The sequence below is a fragment of the Rhea pennata genome, chromosome 8 (genome assembly GCF_028389875.1).
Source record: "Rhea pennata isolate bPtePen1 chromosome 8, bPtePen1.pri, whole genome shotgun sequence".
Classification (NCBI taxonomy): domain Eukaryota; kingdom Metazoa; phylum Chordata; class Aves; order Rheiformes; family Rheidae; genus Rhea; species Rhea pennata.
The window spans coordinates 32,987,237-33,009,720 of record NC_084670.1 but is presented as its reverse complement, the minus strand read 5'-3'; the positions used below and the strand labels follow the sequence as shown (position 1 = coordinate 33,009,720).

General features: G+C 43.6%; 2 protein-coding genes across 5 annotated transcripts in view; both read left to right on the top strand.

Annotated features, from left to right (window-relative positions):
• Positions 1-18,912, top strand: part of NIBAN1 (niban apoptosis regulator 1) — a 47,153-nt gene extending 28,241 nt beyond the window's left edge. The window contains exons 6-14 of the mRNA XM_062581464.1: positions 3,894-4,009; positions 8,567-8,671; positions 8,766-8,928; positions 9,910-10,097; positions 10,277-10,438; positions 12,709-12,819; positions 13,498-13,605; positions 15,411-15,522; positions 16,576-18,912. Of these exons, the coding sequence (XP_062437448.1) occupies positions 3,894-4,009; positions 8,567-8,671; positions 8,766-8,928; positions 9,910-10,097; positions 10,277-10,438; positions 12,709-12,819; positions 13,498-13,605; positions 15,411-15,522; positions 16,576-18,296 (2,786 nt within the window). The 3' untranslated portion in view covers positions 18,297-18,912. The remainder of the gene's footprint in view (positions 1-3,893; positions 4,010-8,566; positions 8,672-8,765; positions 8,929-9,909; positions 10,098-10,276; positions 10,439-12,708; positions 12,820-13,497; positions 13,606-15,410; positions 15,523-16,575) is intronic.
• Positions 18,913-21,538: 2,626 nt separating this feature from the next.
• The window catches only part of EDEM3 (ER degradation enhancing alpha-mannosidase like protein 3), a 32,807-nt gene continuing 31,861 nt past the window's right edge, over positions 21,539-22,484 (top strand). For all 4 annotated transcript variants that reach the window (XR_009959073.1, XR_009959074.1, XM_062581196.1 and 1 more), the window contains exon 1: positions 21,539-21,711. Coding sequence is in view for 2 of the 4 variants with exons in the window: in XM_062581196.1 (XP_062437180.1) it covers positions 21,551-21,711 (161 nt within the window). In the remaining 2 variants the exon portion in view is untranslated. The remainder of the gene's footprint in view (positions 21,712-22,484) is intronic.

Sequence of the window (22,484 nt, the reverse complement as noted above, 5' to 3'; positions counted from 1 at the left end):
GAGGTGTATTCATTGTGAAATGTCAAGATGATTAATGTGTGTAAAATCCTGATTGTGATTATATTCTTCCTACCTCTTGTCACCTCCGCATCCTGGCCTGACCTTCATTTTCTCGTCAGCGTATTACGAAGCGTGGTATGATACTGGAGAACTACTGAGTGCTCCCCACCACCTGACTCTATTTTAGTAGCTGCGAAGATCCTCCTTTGTATGTGTGTAAGGCTGCTTTCAGGCTACAGCTTCAAAAATCAGGGCAGAAAAAATCTCATTAGTAACTGGAGTATGGTAGGCGGTTCATAAGGCACGTTGAGGGCCTTGAAGACAAGAGATGCGGTGATTCCTTTTGTACATGTATATAGTGCGCTTGCGGTTTAGACTCCGAAACATGATGCTACTGTTTCCAGCCGAGGGAATGTAATCTGTCTCTTATTGCCATAGACAGTTTTAATACAGCCATTAAATACTGCAGAGCGCGTAGTTAAATCGAGTGAATGTTGGTTTGATGTTCTCTGAAGGAACTTGCACTGCAAAACTTTATTTGCTATAAATACAGTGTATTACTGCAGGGCTGTATCCTGTTTGGAAGTGACCTCATCTAGTTTCTGTTAGTGGTTAGCAGCTTTATACCACATGATGTATGAATAATACGATAGTACAGCGTTCTTAGCAAAACATCAGGGCTGTGATATTGATGCTTCGTGGATGCAAAACATTTTGCTTTGCTTCATTCTGGATATGGGGCAGTAATACGACAGGACGCCGCTTTGTAAAACTAAACTGTGTGTCCTTTTGTTAAGAGAATAATTTCTAGAGGTGCTGCAGCTGTGCTACAAGCCCTTTGCAAACGGCCTTTGCCTGGGGTCCAGTTCCCAAGCTGTTCTCATCTCCCCAGGTTGCAAACGGATTGATTCGCTCTGATTTTCTTGACTCCTCTTCCCTTTGGTCTGGGAGCCTTTGCTTACTTTTTGGAGATGGCAGTTACCAAGCAGGTGACTTTGGGGAGCTGAGGACCGTTCCCTTTCCTACTGGCTAGCTGTACGATGCTCCTAAAGTGAGCTGAGAGCTTGGGTGGCAGCTTTCTGCCGTCTGATAATGGGATGCCTGGCTGGTCTTGCCCACGCGTTGAGCCCGCGGGAGCTGGCTGCGGTGGGCTCCCTGCTAGCCAGGCTCTACCATCCCCACGTCCTATCCGTCACCCTCCACGTGGTGACGTTACTCATGCACTTCCCGGGAGAAAGTTGCTCATCCTTACTCAGAAACACTAGGAGGAAGAAAAGACAATTTGGGGCCCTTTTTGCAGGCCCTACCCACAGTGAATCAATCCTAGGTGGGTATTACCAGAAATACTAGGGAAAATGCCATTCTAGGAAACCTGTGCTAAAAAGATCACTCTGAGACAGGGAAATTTCATTCTTCGTGATGCTCATTTATTCAGTATAATTTATTTTATATTATATTTGGCAGTTAGCAGTGTGCTTGCTTAGAAATACCGGTATGAGAGATGGAAATGTCCTGTATAAGGCAGCATCAGGTGGTTAGGATACCACATTTAAAAAAAAGTAATAACCTTTTCTTTCCACTGCCTCCCTCTGTTTTATGTGCGTGTGTGATTTTTTTATGAACCAGCTCGTTTTTAAAAGAGCAAGATATTGCATGTTTAATGGAAACCAGAGGGAACACAACAATACAAATATGTTTGAAGGACACAGATGCCAAGGAGAGAGGGGAATGACTTGGAAGAGGAAGACACCTGGGAAAAAATGAATTTGCATTTCCCAGCATGAAAACTATTCAGTTGAAGGTGGTGTCCAGTGGAAATAATAACTGGTGGAAACACCATCTTTTTGAGACCATTGAAACCAAAGACAAAGCACTGAAAATCTCAAATATTCTTCAGTTTTACTCACATCCTACTATTCTGTTTATAGCATCAGAAGAAGCTAGACCCTTTACAGATATCGCTACAAATAGAAAAGAAAGCGTGGCAGTTGGAGATACTGTGCATATTGCAGAGAGACAGGGTTCCTGTTCTGGAGGACCTGCTGATGGAGCCGACCTCATGTGCACTGCACTCCCTCCGGAGAAGCCCATCTTTCCACCCTGACTCCTAGAGACAAGGTTTCTCCTTGAGATGGTCCCCAAATTTTGTTGTTTACTTCTTTCCTGGCTGCCAAGCCGTCTGCCCTGTGCTAGCTGGCGCGTGTGTGTCCATCCGCTGGTCTGCCCGATTTACTGAAGGCAGGTGTCCCTAGCTCTCTGGAGCTACGTCGTCCAAGAACCGGCCCTGCTTCGTCCCTTTGGGTTAGGAGGGAGCCCAGCTGTTAGCAAGGAAAACATGTGAGTCACCTTGGAGTGCTGCCGGAGCTGCAATTCCCCCTCTGCCAGCCAAGCCCAGCCCCAGTGAGGGCAGCTCCACCGTCTGGCCCTCTCGTGGTGAAAATAATGCTAATTCTTGTGTTTTCTGTGTGCAAAAGCTTTTCGACATAAGGCTGCAGCCGTTTCCCAGGTAGAGTACTCCATCTTCGCATTGAAGTCGGCGTCAGACACCGTTCTTCTCAACAGCCTTACTTTGCAGCTGTGTTACTGATATTTTATCGGCCTGGTTTGTGAGTCGCTATTCAAAATATTGCACGTCGTGGCTGTAGCAATGAAGGAATCCTAGTTGGCTGCTTTCCTCCTTTTTGAGCCAGACTCAGCATGTGGCCTTGAAGAAGCTCCTTGATGTCCCTGGGCCTCCAAGTATCTGCAAAACAAGGGTAGTATCTATAAGCTGCACCATGAGATTCAGTCCGCTGGGCCAAGGTGTGCATAATATGCATCCACAAAGAAATTATTCTTGGCAGATAATTGTTATGCAAGCCTGGAAAGCTCATCTCGTTAGAAGCTGCATCATCAAAAGCAGTCTCGCGCTTTATAGGCAAGACTTGACTCTCCAGCTCTGCACACGGTGATTGTCTGTGCGTACCAACATCTCTAAAAGCAGTATACGTATTTCTGGTGGAATTAGCATTCTGCTGCTTCTCCCCTCCCTCCCTCCTACCATGTAGCACCATAGGATTTCAGCTGACCGGGCTGCGCTTAAAGAGGGGTCATTAAAATATTGTGGCTTTTTTTCCCCCCTTCTGAGGGTAATCCTCGCTGCAGAAGCTCTGATTCATAGCAAAGAGCGCAGCATCGACCGCTCCTGAGGAGCATCAGCGCTGGGGTTTCTTTCCCCCCCTGCAATTCTCATTCACGTTTGTCATGTTTGTACGATGAAGCTTTTCCACATTTTAGGGAAGGAAAAATGTGGATACTAGAGAAAGAGTCTTAGTATCAAGACAAAGTCGTTCAACTATGCGACTGTTCTTCCAGGCTTAAATAGCTGACTTTTTGGGTGCCGTCACGCGAAGGGGATTGTTGACTGCAGCTATCTCAAAAGCCTTTTGCAGTTTGGAAAGGACAAGTTGCGTGAGATGTAATTTCTAATGCATGACCAGATATCCATAGTTTACAAGAGCAAAACTAGCCCGGCCCCTAGTTCCCAGTTTTTAGCATCCTTTGGTCTCGTTTGTACTGCAAAGTCTCCCCAGCTACCATGCTGCCAAGGGGAAGAGCTACCATCTAGCAGCTGCAGCAATAACCAGCTACCCCGAACTGGTGCTTAAACACTCTTAAAATAATTGAGTTTTATCCAAAACTGTTGTGCTTAACTGAGGCATGAGCAAGGTGCTTTCTTCATCTCGGGCTCCGTTACTGTGCATCGTGAAAAATCCTGCCAGGAAATTTCCATAATAAAACAAATGAAATAAAAGATTTTTGGGGAGGGGAGGTGTTAACTCAGGGTTTGGCAGTTTCCCAGGGGTGTACGACGTGTCGCGATGTCATCTTGCATTCTGTTTTGTTTTCTTTAGATTTTCTCAAGCAGACCACATATGAAGTAGAGGCATTTTTAGAAGCCATTCAGTTCTTCCGTCAAGAGAAGGGCCACTATGGGACATGGGAAATGATAACTGGCAATGAAAAACAGGTAAAAGAAAAACTTATTTTTTTGGCTTTGGCTATGGAGCCTGTGAGGACAGTGAAGGTAGAAAGGGCTCTTGGAGAATGAAAATTTTTTTTAAAGAAAATGCAATATGTACAAATATCCAAGATACTTCCTTCCAATAAACTTTGAGGACGTGAACAGCATTTTTTTAATTAACTATGCTGTGAATTTTTACTACAAAGTGAAAGAAAGTGTGCTGCAAAGCAAAGGTGTTGGGCTGCTCGTGCTGGGTTGTAGGGTTGGCAGCATTTCTACAGGAGATTCCCACGTCTACCTTAGTTGTCTTAGTTGCCACAGAATCCACTGGTGAATAAATGCTGAGCCTAAAGCTAAAGACTTGCTGTCACATTTGCTGCTGTTTATGGTTTCGCTAAATCAGTGAAACCAGAAGTAATGAACATCATACTCGTAACACACAATGTCTGCATGCAACAAATGCACACTGTTTGCTGGGCTGGGCTGTACTCTGCTTTTCTACCTTTCTACAATCGCTTTTCTGCAGGTAAGAGCTATTTCTTTCCCCCTGTTGCTACTATCTTTGTCACTAAATACAACAGTTTGCACTTACTTTTGGTCTGATGCCTGCAGATGCCATTGTAGCAGATGAAGTCTATGAAGACCAGAGTAGCAGCTGAATGTAAATTCTGAAGAATCTCTTTATTTTGCTTTTTCCCTTTCTTTGCGAATGAAGCTTTTGGTCCTGAGCGCGTAGCACGTTGCTCTCGTTCTCGTGCCAGACTTCTGAAACAAAGCGTTGCATAGTAACAGCTGTGCACGCATGGGCACCACGAGTTTGTGTACTTCGCTGTTTTAAGAAATGGGACACTAAACTTACGGTCTGGGTCCGTATTTGGCCACCTGAATGAATAAGCTTGGAGCACGGATGTCAGTAACTCCGTTGACCTCTATGGCATTACTCCAGCTACATTGCACTGCAACTGAGATATTACTTAGGCCCTGATTTATACATTTTTTTCCAAAGCACAGAGCACTCAGCAGCAAATATTTACTTCAGTGCCAGCTGCTGGGTGTTTTCCTTGATGAAATCTAGCTTCCCTTTGGGAAACTGGAAAAAGCCTGATGGGGAGTTCATGATTCAGGGTTTTGTTTTAACAAACCAGATTATTCTCCTAGGAAAAGTCTACCTTGAAAAGCCTGAAAAAATGTGGAAACTGGAGGAGAATCTATAAACATTATTTTCCCCTGCGTCTTCAGGTCAGAGATTGAGGTTTCCTGTCAACATCTGATAATTAATACCTTAATATAATAAGGTATATTAATAGAAGGAGTTCCATCAGTACATTGAAGGGACTAACTAGGACATAAATCCTCGACATCTCTTCAAGGGTTTTTTCTTCCTCCCTCCTCCCTCAAGTTATGATACTATATTATATTATACATACTCTATATATAGTTATACTGCTAGTTTCACTTGCATTTTATTTTTCCTATTGCTTGCCAACTGCTTACTCATAACGCAAGCATCTCAAGAGAGCTATAATCAGAAGACATCCAGACTAGTTAATGCTATTATCTTCTAAGTAATAATTCATTCCGTAAGTATAGTGTGTTCTCATGCGTGCTCAGACTAAGCATAATAATTGTTTTAGGCAAATATCCAAGCTAAGGGAATGGTTTGGAATGACCAATGTACAAGTTTGTTGCTGCAAAAATTCTGCGCAATGCCAATAAGTAGAGTCATTGCCATTTTTTTACGATGGCACAGAGTCTCACCAGGGTTTGCTGGAGTAGTTGCTAGCTCATGCTGTACAACACAGATATATAGTAAAGCAAATACTCAGTAACTTGGCTGAAGACCTACTGAAAAGTCTTGTTTCATAGAAGTTCCTTTGCCTGTTTTTTTTTTTTTTTTTTTTTTTTTGTTCTTTTTCCATTTTTTGTATTTTGTTACTAATAAAATAAAAATGGAGTGGTAGGTGGTATTTCTGTCTGTAGGTAAGTGCTTCCTACAAATGTTGCTAGACAGCTCAGTGTCCTCAATGTATGCTTGAGTAGCTGTCACGTTTATTACATGGTTTGCAGCACCCCAGTTTTGGGTAAATCGTGAGGGTTTTTTAAGTGACTCAGCAGTTTAGGAGCTGTGGTAGGCCATTGGTTTTTGTATTTTGGTATTGAGTGAGTCACCATTCGCTTAGAAAAACCTTGTTCAAGGCCCCAGTAAAGGGGGAGGTGGGCTACATACTTTCTCTGCTCTATAGAACCGTTGAGTAAACTACTTATCCTTCCTCTGGATTAAATGAGAGACATGCAGAACCTCAAGATGTATTTTGTGGGTTATCTGCAGTTCGGCACAGCATGTGCACAGTTGTCTTGCCCGTGTCTCATAACGCAGTAGCTCTGCGTCTGTAACTGCTGGGCCAGCAGTTCTTCTAAAGGCCGAACGAACGCAGTTCCCTCAGCTTCTCCTCATACGTCATGTGCTCCAGCCCTGGCCATCTTGATCGCCTCTGCTGGACTCGCTCCAGTCTGTCAGTGTGTTTCTTGTACCAGACACGGTTCTCAGATGCCACCTGAGAAGTGTTGAATAGAGGAAAACGTTCCCTTCCCTCCAGCCGCCGCTTACATCCCTGCTAACACAGCTCTTTCTGCTGTCGGCCTCTGCTGCGGGGTCACCTTGCCGATTCACGTTGAACTTCTTGTCCGCCAGGACCTCCACGTCCTTTTCTGCAAAGTGGCTTTCCAGCCAGTTGTCCCCAGCCTATGCTGGTGCATTGGGCTATTCCATCTCAGGTGCTGGGCTATGCCTTTGCCTTTGCTGAGCTTAATGATGTTTTTATCTACCCATTTCTTCAGCATGTCTAGGTCCCTCTGAATAGCAGCCCTGCCCTCCAGTCTATTGCCCAGTCCTCAGATTGGTATCATCTGCATTCCCATTCAAGAAATGGGACTGTGATAACTTTTTCTAGTTTTTTTTACCTGTCAGCATGAACATTGACAGGTAAGAGTCTCTTCAGCACTTTGGGTCCCTCTGCTTTCTGCTGTGGTGCACCTTCGTCACAGAGGGCAGTCACTGTATTGACTTAAGTTACAGTAGGTCCCCAACTCAGGCATGATTTAAAGCATTATTAGGAAATACTACATGCCCTTGGTATTGCATGGAGAGAAGAAGATATCTCCAAGGGGGACAAATCATTGTACTCATTATTTACTGAACGTAGATGGTATTAATGCTCTACGCACATAGGGATGGTGTATTTATTTCTTGTGATTAATGGAGGAATGTATAGAGACAAATCTCTTTTGAGAGTAAACAGCGTTGCCTGCATGTCACTGGCCTCTTCCATGCTGCTGCCTCCCAGCTGTATTCTTGCATGCCAGACTTTTCATCTGACGCTGATGCCTGAGTGAGATTTTACTCATCCTTTAACCTTAGGCACCACAACCCGTGCCTGCTGTAGCAGTTGTGGGATGCTAGCGCTGATGGAGATGCTGCGAAGCTGCCTGGGTCTTCTTGCAACGCTTGCTTTCCAGGGCTGGGGGAGACTGAGGATTAAGGTTCATCCAAGTAATGAGTTCATGTCCAGCACCAGTGTCAATTTTGTTGAGCTTGAAATCTGCTTCACAAGTAATTTTGTGGAATATGTTCTTATGTTATACATTTCATACAGTTTTGTTCAAGAATCTGGAGGTGCTGGAAGAAGACTTTAATGTTTGTATGTTCTAAAATGAGAACATTTTACTGTTTTTAGGTGTCTCTTATTGGCAAAACTAATTGCTTTGAAAAGTTTTCACAAACTCCAGCAGCTGTTCATTTGACCCCTTTTGCCTCAGGATTAGACTGGAGATAATGAATCTTTTAGTGTGTGCTATACATAAAAAAAAAAAAATAATAAAAAAAAAAAGAATTGTTTGATTGTTAGATTGGCCAAGGTTATGGATTCTATTTCTGGCCCATCTCCTAGTTTTACTGGGATCTCCTCCTATTCCTGTTTGACTTGTGAGGTCAGTGCTCATCGGAAACAGTCATAGAGATCCACACTGGTACATTCATATCTCTTTCTTTTGGGCCCAGTATCTTCCCATCAGAAGCATCCTTTGTCTGACACCTCTTTAGAGCAGTTTCTCCTCAGTGATGACTGTTCTGGGATGCTGTGAATGCCCCAGAACAAGGTCAGTTTGGGGAAGCAGCAGTCAGTAAACTAACTTTTCAAATATTTTTGATCCAGTTGCTCAGCTGATAAAAATAATTTCAAGTCCATTGATTTTTACATGCCAATTACATAATAGCACTTAGTAAATTTTGAAGTCACATATGAGTAGGAGCATCTTAAGTTCATCTGTTGTCAGTTAGTGCCTGGTCTCTGAAAGCCTTTTAGTGAAAAATGCTTCAGATGAAATGCATGGAGCTTCCCTCAGATATACCTAATATTTTAAATACAGTCCTCCTGGCAGCCTGCGATAGCTACATAGTTGTATATTTGGGATTGGCTGAGTTTACACATCGTTCTGTAGTGCAGGCACAGTTTTCAGATGAAGGACAGTGAGTGAATGTGTTGTTTCAATCTTTTGATCATGTAGATCTTAAGCAACCTTGTGATGGAGGAACTCCTACCTAACCTTCAGACGATGATCTTGCCTAAAATGAAAGGGAAGAGGAATGATAGGAAGCGGGCCTGGTTTGGTGTAAGTACGGATATTTGCAGAGTAGCTGTTTCTCATAGCAGTTGTCTGTGCGTCCTGCTCCTGACCTGTGCTTATTAATTTAATTTGGTTTTAGATTGTGGAAGAAACATACAGCTTAGTCCAGCAGCAAGTTTCAGAAGGATTAAGTACCTTGAAGGAAGAATGCAGAGATTTTGCAAAAACTCTTGAAGGAACCATTCGCTCAGATATGGATCAGATTCTGAGCTCAAAGAACTTCTTGGCTGGAAAAATCAAAGGTTAGTCAAGGAGCATCTGTTTTGGAGCAATTCTTTAACATTTCCTGTTGTGCTGCTCAAAATACGAGATGTCATTGTATTGAAAATCCAAACTGAGGTACTGATTTTCAGAAAACATGAAGGCCTCGAGCTTCTGCTGCCTTTGGTGGGTATTGATACCTGTGGCAGCTCTATCTGCAGAAATGCAAAGTCGTCTTAAGTTGGAGCTAAAGCTGGCAGGTGTTGAGTGTTTCTATTTAGAGTTGCTAATTTTGGTTTTATTTTCACTTGGACAGACCTTTATAATGAAGATACAGGTTACATGAGCAAAATCAGAAGCATAAAAATCAGAAGGCTTTGGTCTGATGTCTAATAATAATCCACAAAAACAGGTTATGATTAAGAGATGAGTTCTTAGGCTTCTAAAGAATATTTAAACCAAAGGACTTCTTAGATGGTTTAAAAGTAACATGGAATGAAAAATTTTAATCTTGCTAAAAATATGAGTGCAGAAAGTAGACAAAACATTAGTTGATGCTGCTTAAGCTAGCAAACAAGGGCTGGCAAAAAACAACTGAGAATTCAGGAGTTATTTTGCTAAATCTCAGGACATTGCATTGATACTCCCATGTAACAGAGTAGGATGCTTTCACTAAACTGGAAGGTACCAAGTTGAGCTAACTGCTTGTACAGTGTTATTAAAAGCTGCAGTGTCCATGCTCTATACAAACCTCCCAGTATTTATCAATATTTACAGCTGCTCTTTCTTCTTCGCTTATGGTGCAGCCAACCTGCTAGAGTTCGGTTAGGTTGTGTATGGGAGAAGGTGTTTCACTGTCACTCTTAAAACCATAAACTGGCCCTTCGTCTTTGAGAAGGGATGACTATAGTGAAAAACACCAAGTCCTTTACTCCATTCTACAGTGGATCGGTTCAGATGACATTTTTCACTATGTCTATCAGTGGCCTAAGATGTACCCATTGTGTTGTCTGACACTGCAGCCACTGTGTCTGAACCTGCCCAGAAGTGCTGCACAGAAAGTATCCAGCCGTTTCTCGCTTCCATATTGGAGGAGCTCATGGGCCCAGTGAGTTCTGGATTCAGCGAAGTCCGTTCGCTCTTTGATAAAGAAGTTAATGAAATCATCCAGAACTTCCAAAAGACAAATGATACTGGAAAGCTAAAGGAGGTAAGACATGATTCTGGATTCTTTTACATTGGCATGGGGACTTTCTAGCTAGAACAGCAGGATATAGTGTATGGAGTGTAGCTATCAGAATTTGTTCAGGTCCACTGTTACCCTCTATATTAAAAATTCAACCCTGGTTGCTCACTCTCTAAACTTGTTCTTCCCCCACTGAAATGCAGAATGTAGACCAGCTTATGAACCTACCATTCAACTCTGTGAAAATGGAGCCTTGCTATCTGAAAGTGAACCTCCTCCAGGAACTGCTTCAAGACCTCAAGAGTCGCTTCAAGGTCTATCACATCGATTTTGTGGTTCAGAGGACGCAGAACTTCATGCAAGAGGTACTGTAAGATCCAGTTTTTCTTTCTGGAAAAGTCCTACTTGGAACAGGTTAGGTTATGTGAGAGTCCTTCAGTATGGCAGCATAGTTTTCAGTAAATCATCTCTTCATCTGAACCTTGAAGTTGTGAACTCATAGTGTTTCAGCACTCAGGGAAGGTGTGCTTATACCAACAGAGTGGCTAAAAATCTCCCTGACTGCATCCTCAAGAGTTGATTTTTCAGGAAAAATCTTAAATTTATTTTTACAAAAATGTAACATCTCCTCCTTTGTTAGTTTGGTCTCTCAGTAATATAAAGGCAGTTAGTGTTAGTAGAAATAGGTAATTGCTTGAACGCAGATGACATCTCAGGATATACCTAATTAAAATGCTTTACCAAGTTTAGTTTTCATCTGAATGGTTGAAGTGACTACATCATTGGGATGATGTAGGGATCATCTCACCTCTTTTTCCCCTCCAGTGTGTATTTGTATAGGCTTTAATTTTGATTTGCTTTTACTTCTTTTGGATGCCTGGCCAGAAATCTATTAGGAGCTGGCCAGTCGGCTTCTTTCAATTGCCAGAGTGCAGGGCAGATGAGACCTTGTAGCTCTATGCTGAATTCTGTCATTCTGATCAGTAGTTGAGATGCTCCTCAGTTCATCATGTAGTCTCAAGAAATGGGACTGGCCCAGTTCTGTGCAGTGGAAATCATGACTGTGGAAATCAGGACTCTAGCACAGTGCTGAGAAGGCTTTCCTAAAAGCAACTCTTCTAAGAACAAGAATGATCATCAGCCACAGAATTATTCAGAAGTAAAATTCTGTTTTCATGACCGGTCTTTCAGGAGACCATTCCAAAATAGTGCTCAAATAAAATGTCTTTAAGTGAAGACAATAAATCAAACAAAGTAGCATGCAGAAAATACATCCCCTACAAGCCAAGATTTTTCTGAAGGGAACATGAGTCAAAGTTTATAGTAAATAGCTTAAATACAGGTAAAATATTTTCACTTTGTGTCTGCGGACATGTGATATCTGTTCTGTTAACAAGTAGGGTCAGGAGTCTCTAAGGTCATGTTGTCTTAATTTAAACGAAGCCCTTGACTTTATCCTAGCTCACTTGGTACGAACCAGGTGGTCGGAACAGGCTTCCTTCTCTGAGCGTATAGTTAAGGGTTTGAAATGTTGGCACCCCCTAGCAGCTCATTTTCTGGAACTGGGGAACTAAATGCCCAGCTGACATAAATAAGACAGCTCCAATGACTTCACTAGATCTATGCCAATTTCTCATTTGGTCCAAATAAAAAATCAGATAAAAAGTGAGTACTTAATCTTAAATTAGTCTCAAATGTAATGCTAAAATTGTTCCAGATTTTTTTTTTTCCTCTGTGACCAAGGTCTTGCAGCGCATGAGCCTGTACTGGCTGGCCCTCTGATGCAGGCACAAATTGAGTGAATGTCCCTCTTCTCCATTTCCATGTACAAATACAGTTTGTATAATCTATCCCATGTTAGCTGCAAAGTTAGTTGTAAAAATTGCTGTTGGCAAAATTTGTCGTGGCTTATATTTATTCATAAAAAGACTACTTACCAAGAAAGAAATAAAAGTGTGTCTTATCCATTAGCACGTATCTACTCATTTACAAACCATAAAAAGGTCTCTGAGTATTTCATTCAGAAAGCTAGGCTGAATTGCTGGTGCTGAATTGCACCAGCAAAACCCACAATTTTTGATTAATTCAAATAAGTTGAATCTACATTGAATCATAGAATCACAGAATGGTAAGGTTGGAAGGGACCTCTGGAGATCATCTAGTCCAACCCTCAACGTAGCCTGTATGGGGATTGAACCCGCAACCTTGGCATTAGCAGCACCATGCTCTAACCAAGGAATAAATTTGGTGACACTACTATTTGTTTAGTTATAGCAGCAGCACTTTCCGGTATTGACCTGACTCTAAACTTAAGACAGAAGTTGAGGTTGTTTCATTTACTTCTTTTCTTCCATGAGTGTTAGATACTCTTCTTTTTGTTTTCCAATTCTAAAATAGAGTGTTGAAATCTAAAATAAACAAGACTTTTCTTCCCCTTCCACAGTCATTTTAAGTACCTGAAAACATTTATTGATTTTAGGCAGATTATTCTTTCTCCATTTCACTTTCTCAAAAATTCAATTTAAATTAACAGTTGCATTTATCATATTTCTTTATGTATGTAGGAATTTTCTGTTACTGGAAAACTATGTTTCATAAGCCTCGATCTTTAACAACTGTTTATTGTTATTCTTAGCTGATGGAAAATGCAGTTTATACTTTTGAGCAGTTGTTCTCTCCAAGTCGCCAAGCCGACCCAGCGAAAGTTGCAACCACCATTGAAAAAGTCAAGCTGAGAGTGTTGAAGGTAAATATTATTGCAGCATTTGGTCAGGAAAACCTGCCTTTTAGGAAACTGAGAATATCTTTCACGTGAATTTAGTTCAGTATTTGAAAGAAGAAATGTCTTACTATTGAGTGGAAAGTATCAATTTGGTGGCACTTAGCAGATGCATAGATGACCATGTGAAGTGAAAAATCAGTGGGAAAATAGGACCTTTTATTTAAAGGAAATGACTTGAAGTAGCAGTAAGAGCGACTTTGGAGATACTATCTTCATAACTGGGAGGGTAAAACCTAGTTCTGGGCAGACAGCTGTAAAAGTGTATACATGTGCAATTAACTGCAATTAAATCAGATGGAGATGATGTAGGCAAGTCATTTTATATTAGTTTCATAATTAGCCTGCCCCTAGTAGTTCAGTTAGCCTCAGAAGAGGTACTGCTTTAATCCCTGCCAGAGCAATCACTGTGCTGCTTCTAGCCTAGGCAGAAAAAAACAGGGAAAAAATCACCCCAAACCTGATCTCTCAGGATTTTTACAAAAGCTGAAATAATCTGCATGAGAATTCAAACCCTGAGTGCTCCTGCAATGTGATGTATTTTGGGATTTGCCTGTCACCAGATACAGGTCAACAAGAACCTGTTAATGATTAATAGCGCCAGACGCAAATGGGTTTGTTTCTCTTTTTGTCTCTTTTTGACAGCAATATGACTATGACAGCAGCACTGTCCGGAAGAAGATATTTCAAGAAGCTCTGATACAGATTACTTTGCCTACCATGCAGAAGACACTGGCTTCGACATGCAAACCAGTAAGTTACACTACGGTTCTGGGGTTAAACAGAGAATGATAAAAGGCAGGGAGGGATTAACACCTTGGCAGTAAATCCTGAAGTATCTAAAGCTATTTTCCCTCAGGGAGTCACATAGAGGGGCTGCCTGCTTGGCCAAATGACACTTAGATTTGCCAGTTTGTGCATTGATGTGGCAGGATGGGAGATGTGGAGTCCAGTGCAGATTTCAGGAAGCAGGGAAATTGTATATACAACCTTATTTCTCAGCGATTGTTGCGGACCTGCGCCCCTTCCTGGTTTTATTTCTTCCTCGGAGATCTGGAGTCCCCTCAAACTGGACTCTTCTCCATCCGACAGTCATGACTCTAGGTTATGAGCCTGTCCTTGTGGCTGCCTGTCGTAGCATGCTGCAATTTGGTTGCTCAAGGAGGGAGCTTTCCTCTTGCGTGGAGCCCAGCTGATCCGCTGTGAGCATACGCAGCTCCCCTGACGTCTCCCTTCGATGCCGAGGGCCAGCTTGGGCAACAGCCACCAACTGTCTCATCTTCATGGAGATGTAATCAGTGTTGCCACATCAAGGGCCAGTTCTTGTGTTCACGTTGCCTCAAAACAAAAGAGTTGGCTCAAAATAAACAGTTTTTCACTCGGATTTGCCATGGGCTTCACATGGAGCCCGTCTTGCATGCCTTCTTGCAGGCCATGCGTGCATAACCGCTTGCAGTTTCACTGTACCTGTTAGTGCCCTAAACTGTCCTGGCCTCTCTGCCCTTTTGTTTCGCTGATGTTCAGCAGTTCCCCCAGCTATAAGCTATCACCTAGTCTGCTCTGCTCCTGAGCTCGTGCTGATCCTCTCTCGCTTTTTTCAGGTTTTAAAAGCAATTGAAAAAACAAATATTTTGTCAAGTTACACCTGTGAGTCTTTGAGGATGGATCATTAAAATTTATGATTTGAAAAAATATATTCAAAATTGCACTCTTCTGCATGTTATTCTGCTTTCTTTTGTATCTGTGAAATAATAGTCTTTACTGTGTGCAGAGTGTCAGCAGTACCTTCAAGACATGGTGTCTAGGCATAGGAGCCAGAAAGGGGACAAAAGCATTTCACCACCTTGAATATACAGGAGAGTGGAGTCCCGTATGTTGTCTCTTGTTAGGTAGGGATGGAGAAAGCAGACATGGGGCAAGCTTCCCAGAAGCCTTTTGCATTTGTGCCTCTGTGTAGATTAGCAGCCAGCTCTGGAAGCAACCATGTAGCATAGTTTACCTGCTCCTTCAAGCCTTGACCTCCTAGGAGAAAAACAACGAAGGTGTTTGCGTGAGGGCTCCTCTTTTAGAAGTGCGCAGAGGTCACTTCACTTACTTACTTTTTATAGACCACCAAGCAGTTTGCTAGCGATAATGACTCAATTATTGTCTAGACATAGACTATTACATATAAATCAGTAAGCTAAAAATGTTACGTGTCTATTAAAACAACAAAACCCCAGTTATCTCCCATGCTCACCGTGAATTTGCCTCCCAGGACAAACAATGACTGAAGTGCTTCCTCACCAGCTATTTATACCAGAATTATTTATTACAGTGCAAATGGCAATGATCTGTAGTGCTTATAAATGTAACTGTAGTGCAGAAATACTGTTGATAAGTGCATAATAAATTGTGAACATATATAGTTCATTTAGTCGTAGGTCAAACAGTTCACCTCAAGAGATGGCAAGGAGCATTACAAGACTTGGAGATGGCATTTCCAAGGTTCCCTGTTGAAGTAAGACACTCAGTAGTGACTTTTTAAATTTCTGTTCCTTTCTTGTGTGCCCGCACAGGAGCTGCAGAAATACGAACAGTTCATTTTTGCCGATTACACTAGTGTGATTCAAGTAGAGAATGTCTATGAAGAGATTTTGTATCAGATACTGCTCGAAGAAACCCTGAAAGGTAAGAGTACTTCTGAGGTGACAGCGACAACGTTCAGACGGGCGGCCTGTGAGCTCTTGCTTCAGGGCTTTCGAGAGCCCTAACCTGGCTACTTCAGATGCAGATCCCGGCTTTCCCAAAGATTCACAGTTAGGATGCTTCCCTGTTTTGGTTCAGCTCATTAAAGAAGCGTGGCAAGCCCAGAAATCTGAATCCGTACGGAAACTTTACTAAGCTTGGTGACTCAAAGTGATTTCTAACAAAATAATTATGCCACCTTTATTTCTTCTTGACTCCATGGGCCAAGGAGTGAAGTTATGCTCAGAATTAGGTATTTGCCTGGTGACATCTAATGGCAGTAAAAATGAATTTCCCCAAATAAAATGTACTGCTGGATGCACTTTCCAGGAAATCACTGATGCCAGTGCAGTACGCTTTGCAGATCTCTCTGTTTTTATGTCAGAAAATAAAACCATTCTTGGTAGTATATAGCAATAAAATACTTGTATCTCCCATTTCTGTCTGTCTGTAAATACGATAAAAGACAAGCCTCTGTATTCCACAAGAAGTTTTAATAGCCCCTTTGTGGCACTACTCTTCCAAAATCTCAGTATAATAATTAATATAATAAACACACTTTTATTGATACGTTCAGTGTAAATAGTTTTGCATTTAAGCAGTACCTTTATGCATTGTGGACCCTCTGCTAATTTTCTGTTACAGCAATGGCAGGCTTAGGTCAGTATTACAGAATCACAGTATCAGTAAGGTTGGAAGGGAGCTCTGGAGATCATCTCGTCCAACCTCCCAAAGATTTCCTGGTGCTGGTTGCACTGGGGCTTGAACCGAGGACCTTCAGCGTGTAAAGCAGATGTGATAACCACTACACTATGGATGGAAGTTCCATTATTCAAAACACATAGAATATAAACCAAAAACAAGTGGTAAATTAATATTATAATTATCTGTAACATTAGAATGCATTACATTAGAAACTCAGGAAAATAATGTACCTTCTTCCAATGTACCTCTGTCAGTTTTTTCAAAACAGTTTGTTTTTTCCATTTTACGTAGTAATAAAAGAAGCTGCCGCTCTGAAGAAACACAACCTCTTTGAAGATAACTTGAATTTGCCTTGCGAAAGCGTGTCCAGTTTAACTGACTTGAAGACTCCTTCAGGATCAGCTCAAACCACTCCTGCTAAGAAGCCTTCCAGCACCGGAGCAGAAATATCAGATACGGAAACTCAAAGTGAGGAAACACTCATTGTGACTGAAAAAATTTCTTGCGAGAAGGATCGTGGTGATGGAAAGTCGTTAGAGAAAGAGGCAGTAGTTCCTGTCGATGTGGCTGATAATCAGGCAAGCACAAGTGAAAAAGTGATCATCGCAGACATCAGTGAAAAACAGGATTCTCCTCCACATACTCCTACGAAACAAGAAGCTGCAGAGGAAAAATTAACTTCCCAGAATGAAGATACAGAGAAAACTGAGTTTTTGGAGCCCCCTGAGAAAGAACTTAAAATGCAACAAGGAGCCATCGAGGAAAAAGCAACTTCTGAGACTGAAACTATGGTGAAAACAGATTTTGGAGCGAGCACTGAAACAGAATATAAGGTACATGAAGGAGTAATGGACAAAACGGTAACTTCTGGGAGTAAAAAGGCAACAGAAGCCGAGCTTGTAGCCGACATAGAAAAAGAAAGCCAAGTTCTGGAAAAAGTTGCGGAGGTAAAGTTAACTTCCCCACATGATAATGTAGTAGAAGCAGAAATTTTAGGGACTACTGAAAAGGAAACCCAGGTAGAAGAAGGGATTATGGAAGAGTTGCCTCAGAGTGAAAATGCAGTAGGGTTTGGAGAGGATAGCAAAAAAGAAAGCAAGGCCCAAGGAGAGAGCGCTGAGGAAAGGGTTACTTCACAGAATGAAAACACAGTGAAAGGAGGATTTGGAGATAATGTTGAAAAAGAAAGCAAATCAGAAGAAAAGAGTGATAAACCTCCTGATGATGTGAATGAGATAAGGAGTTTGCTGATGGCAACAGTTGAATTACCAACAGGTACTCCAAGTGATGACACTGAAGAGATTTGTGAGTGTGAGACTTTAAACTTGCAGGAGCATGATAATGGGAATAACGAGATGAGAAAAATTATTACAGCAGAAAGTCAAGTAAACCAGATGATGAACAGAGATGTAGAGTGCACAGAGCTCAAGGGGGACCAGTTATCTCCATCCAGTTCAGGGGCAGACGGTACGAATTTAGCGAAAGTGCTGGAGAGGGCCTGCAATGTGGCACAAGCAGAATGGTTGGTGGAAATCTCTGATACGCCTCAAGAGGTAAAGAAAGAAATGGAGATCAACCAAAGCGTTTGGTACACAGGCGTGGGAAGCTGTGAGAGCGGCGGACTGCAACCAGAGGAACACACTGAGAACATGTCTGAAGACAAAAGATTAGTTGTGGAGGAAAGGGGAGCAGGGAATAGTCACAGTGCCCCAGTGGAAGAAGGGACTGAGAGCTTTTTTTCTAATACTGCTGCAAATCCAGACATAACACAAGTGCCCATTTTGAAAACACAAGACCCAAGAACAGAACCGACAGATGTGCCAGTTGCTTCCGTGCTGGAGCAGGGCAAAGTTAGCGCCATCCAGGTCACAGGAGATGCTGAATCTGGTGAGGGTGAAGGGAAGCCAACAGATGAATCATCTTCACATGCTGAAATTAAAGGCGCAGAAGAGATTTTCACAGAAAAAAACAGGGAAGATGATAATTCTGTACAGCAAAATTCTGAAGAATAACAAGCATTTTTTAGTCCATCCCTCTAGGATTTATCCACTTCAGTAACACTTCATTAATCATGAATACTAGTTTAAGTCAGGGCTGGAGGAGATGATAGACTCTAATGTGGTGTTTCCAACTCTTGCAGTTTGTGACAAATCCCTTCCTAAGTGACAGATGATTAGTTTCCTTTCACTTAAAGCCCTTGCTCTTTAAAATCAGTTTACTATTTGGGAACCTCATCTGTCACTTAAAATTTGCTGCCTTTTATGGTTATAGAAAAAAGTTTGAAAGTGTGACCACTGAATGCTTCAAAAGCAACTTGCCCCCTAGCTATAAACTTTTTTCTTTTTTTATAACAACTTCACTGTTTTTAGTTTCTTTAGGAGGGACTAGCTCATGATTTTTAAATGCATGGATTTGACAGCAGCATTATGATTCTTGGGTGGTTGATACATAAGTTGTTATTCAAGGATGCTTTTAGTATTTGCATGCAGTATACAGGAAACAAATAACATTTTTAGTAGTTAGACAGGAACCGAATAGTTAATTTGGTAGAATGCTCATAAGCCACATTGTATACAAACTCTGGAAACTGCTTAATGATTTTAAAGTATTGACAGATATGAAAGACAAGGAAGTGTTCTGATTTTTTTTTTCTTATTGCGGTATTTAAAATGGGAAAAACATGGGAGCAGGTTTCTCAGTCCCACTCTGCACTTCTGGGTTATTTAGCCTTCCAGAGCACTTTACAGCTGTTTTGTTTTATTTACTTTATTGGAGGGAAAGATGAGAATGTTTACGATAATCCTAATCATTAGGTAGCATCTTTCTGTCGTACTTCCCACCATAAAATATAATCACTTACTGCTATCTAATACATAATATTAAGAGTCTTGCCATGTGCATTCTTACTGACTTTGGTTACATCACCCCAGTTTCATAGGCCCTGGTGATGGCTTTTAGGTGCATAAGCTACACTGTAAATTGCAATAATTATGAAATACTGTACTCATAGTATAAAATCACTAAAACAGATATTCATTGAAGCATAAAGCATAAGGCTTATTCACTTAGATTTTGGAGGGCAGAATCACATTTCAGAAGCAGTTACTAAAATGAGACGTACTGTTCTCATTTGCAGTATATTATCATCGACAAGAGCAAATTGTGATCTATGCACAAAGTTGCATATATGCATTATCTGCACACGCCACAGAAAGACTTTGTGCACAGGCAAGCTTGGAAGTGAAAAATAGTATTTTACTAAACTGGGCATACAAACTAGCCATGCACTTTAGAGATCGGTTTAAGGCACCTTCAAAATCTGGCCTAGAGTTTCAGACTATTTTGAATAAATGAAATGCAGTCCAAGACATCTAAGATTAATTATAAATACAGTAAGTAAGGACTGCAGAATTGCACCCATAAAGAGATGGGAAGAAATAGTGAGATCCCAAGAGTCCTGCAAAATAACAGAGTCCTGATATTTGTTGGCATTTAACTTTAACTAACTTTGTAAAGTGTATTATTTAATGCCATCAAATATAATGTAATACTAACTGAGCAGTGACACTAGAGGAACAGGCAAATATTACTGCGTAAGGGTGGAAAGCTGTCGAGTAACTCGACCAACTGGAACGTCACTATTGTAAAATAAATGCAACTGCTATTTATTCCTAAAGCCCTCCTGTGGTACACAAACTTTGACATCATATCCATTTTCCTTGCAAAAGTAGTTTTGAATAGCACCCTCCTTGTATTTAATATGAAAACACTCATCTGCAAACACACACACAAACCTCTGTCAGCTAATTTCTTGCTATAAATCGTTGCTTTTATTTCTAATTGGTACTGAACACAAGTGACTTCAAATTTAGCATATGCGCCTTATAGCTAATCAGCAGCAGCATTTTAGCCATGTCGTGGATGATGGGACATGAATATTTTGAATGTGGAGTTATGTACGAGAGGGGAACAGTAGGACAGCAACCGTTATTCTCCGCAAAAAAAAAAAAAAAAAAAAAAAAAAAGCGTTGTTCCGCTAAAGCTATTTAGCACTAACTACATGAATTAGATGTATCTTGCACACATGCAGTGCAAAAAGGACTTAGCATAACCATTCTCATCGGAGTCATTTTCCGAGTTATTCCTGTGGCAGACTTAGACCTGGGGAAGTGTTTTTCTCTGCATACTTAATAACTGAGCCGTTGGACAGGAAAACGCTGGAAGAGCTGCGGCCCCCCCCCCCCCCCCCCCCCGCCTTCTGCAAATTTAAGTTGATCGCTGCTAGGGGGTGGATTTTTTTTTGCCTTTGTGCCCGTGTCTTTGGTTTCCCCTCGGTTCAGTGGCACTTGCTTTTCCTTAGCGAGGAGGGGACACGGACCGCGGGCGCTACCGAGGCCGCCGCCGCTCGGGTGCCGGCAGGCCACGGCGCTGAGAAACAAGGCCGCCCGCGGGGCAGGGATTTTTGTAGCTTGCTCGAGGTTTCCTACAAATTATCGGCAACGAACGCACCGGTTTTGTAAACTAGGCACAGCAATAATAAAGGATCTTTTCCGGCCCGAGGGGGCTGGCGCCGCGTTTTGAGGAGGAAAGCGGCGTTTCCGCATGGCGCCCCGCGGCCTTGCCGTCGCAGGCCCTGCGGTTGCCCGACCGGAAAGGCGGCGTATCTCGCGTACAACTTTGTAATAACCGCTTATAACGACAATAAAATAAGCTCTTCCTTCCCACTACTGCAGTCCGGACGGTTTTATTTATTATTTCATTCTCAGTAACAGGATGGGGGGGGGTTCCTTCCCCCCCCCCCAGCGGGCGGTGCCCGGCGCCGCGCGGGGCATGCTGGGAGATGTAGTCCGGGCGCTGCCGCGCATGCGCCTAGCGCTCCCGCACCGCCGAGGGTGGGTGTGTATGGGTGTGGGGGGGGCGCCCCTCCTTTTGTCCACGTCGCACTCGCGCGAGGCGCGGCGCGGCGCGGCGCCGGGGGTCACGTGACGGGCGCGTGCGGACGGCGGCGGGCAGGCGGCGCGCTCCCATTGGCCCGGCGGGGCGGCGCGTGCGCGGCGGGGCGGGGCGGAAGCGGCGGCGCGAGGCGGTTTCCCTGGCTACGCCACAGGCGAGCGGCAGGTCGGGCCGGGCCGGGCCGGGCCGGGCCGCGGCGGGCCGGTGGCTTCCGCTCCGCCTGCGCGTCGGCGCCTGGGGCCGCGGCGAGGGGCGGGCAGTGCGCGCCATGGGCCGGCGCCGGGCCTAGCGGGAGGGGCAGGCGGCCGCCGCCATGAGCGGAGCTGCTGGCCGCGAGCGGGGCAGCGCGCAGCCGGCGCCCCGCTGCAGGCGGCCCTGGAGGCTCCTGGCTCTCGGGCTCCTCTCGGCCTCCTCCGTGCTGGCGGCCGCCCCGGGCGCCGGAGCCATGAGCAAGGAGGAGAAGCGGCGGCTGGGGTGAGCGCGGCGGCGGCGGCGGGGCCGGGAGGGGGCCGGTGGCCGGGCCTGGGCGGCGAGCGGCGGCTCCTGCGGCCTGCGCGGGGCCGCGCCGGGCAGCTGCCCGTGCCGGGGCGGCCGGGGCGCGGCTCTGCCCCGGCCCTGGGGGCCTTGGGGCGTCCCCGCCGGCCGGCGCGGCTCGGAGCCCCCCGGAACCTGCGGCCGGGGCTCGCGTGTAAGGCCGGGCGCGCGCGGGCGGGGGTAAGTCTCGCAGCCGGGTCTCCGGAGCAGGGCAGTGTTGGAGACTCCCTCAAAAAGGGTAAATGTTTGTGTGTATCCTTGCCCAACATAGCGAGGTAGATCGCATCGGTCGCCCGTTTATGTGCTTGTAAGAAGCTGCTTGTCTCCTGACAGGGGTTTTAATTGAAGGGTGAGGACTGCAGTGCCAGTGACAGAAGGTGCATTTGCCTGCACAGAGCAAGGGGTTTTGAAGCAGGCGTGTAAGCGAGTATGTCATGATTTCGGTCTGGTATTGGGACAGTTTCATCACCATCATGCAGGATGGAGACGCAAAAACAAAAAGTCTATTGGAGAGACACTGGAGACTTCCACAATTGTCAATCATTAGATAAAAGTCCATATTTAATAATGTTTACAATTATTGTTCTGCCTCCTCCTCCCCAGGATCTCTGAATACTTGGAATATATGATATTCTGTATGCTTTGCTCAAGTGACTTCAACAGAAGTTTAAACTTTATTCACTGATTGGTTTGAAATGTTTGTGCCCATGACT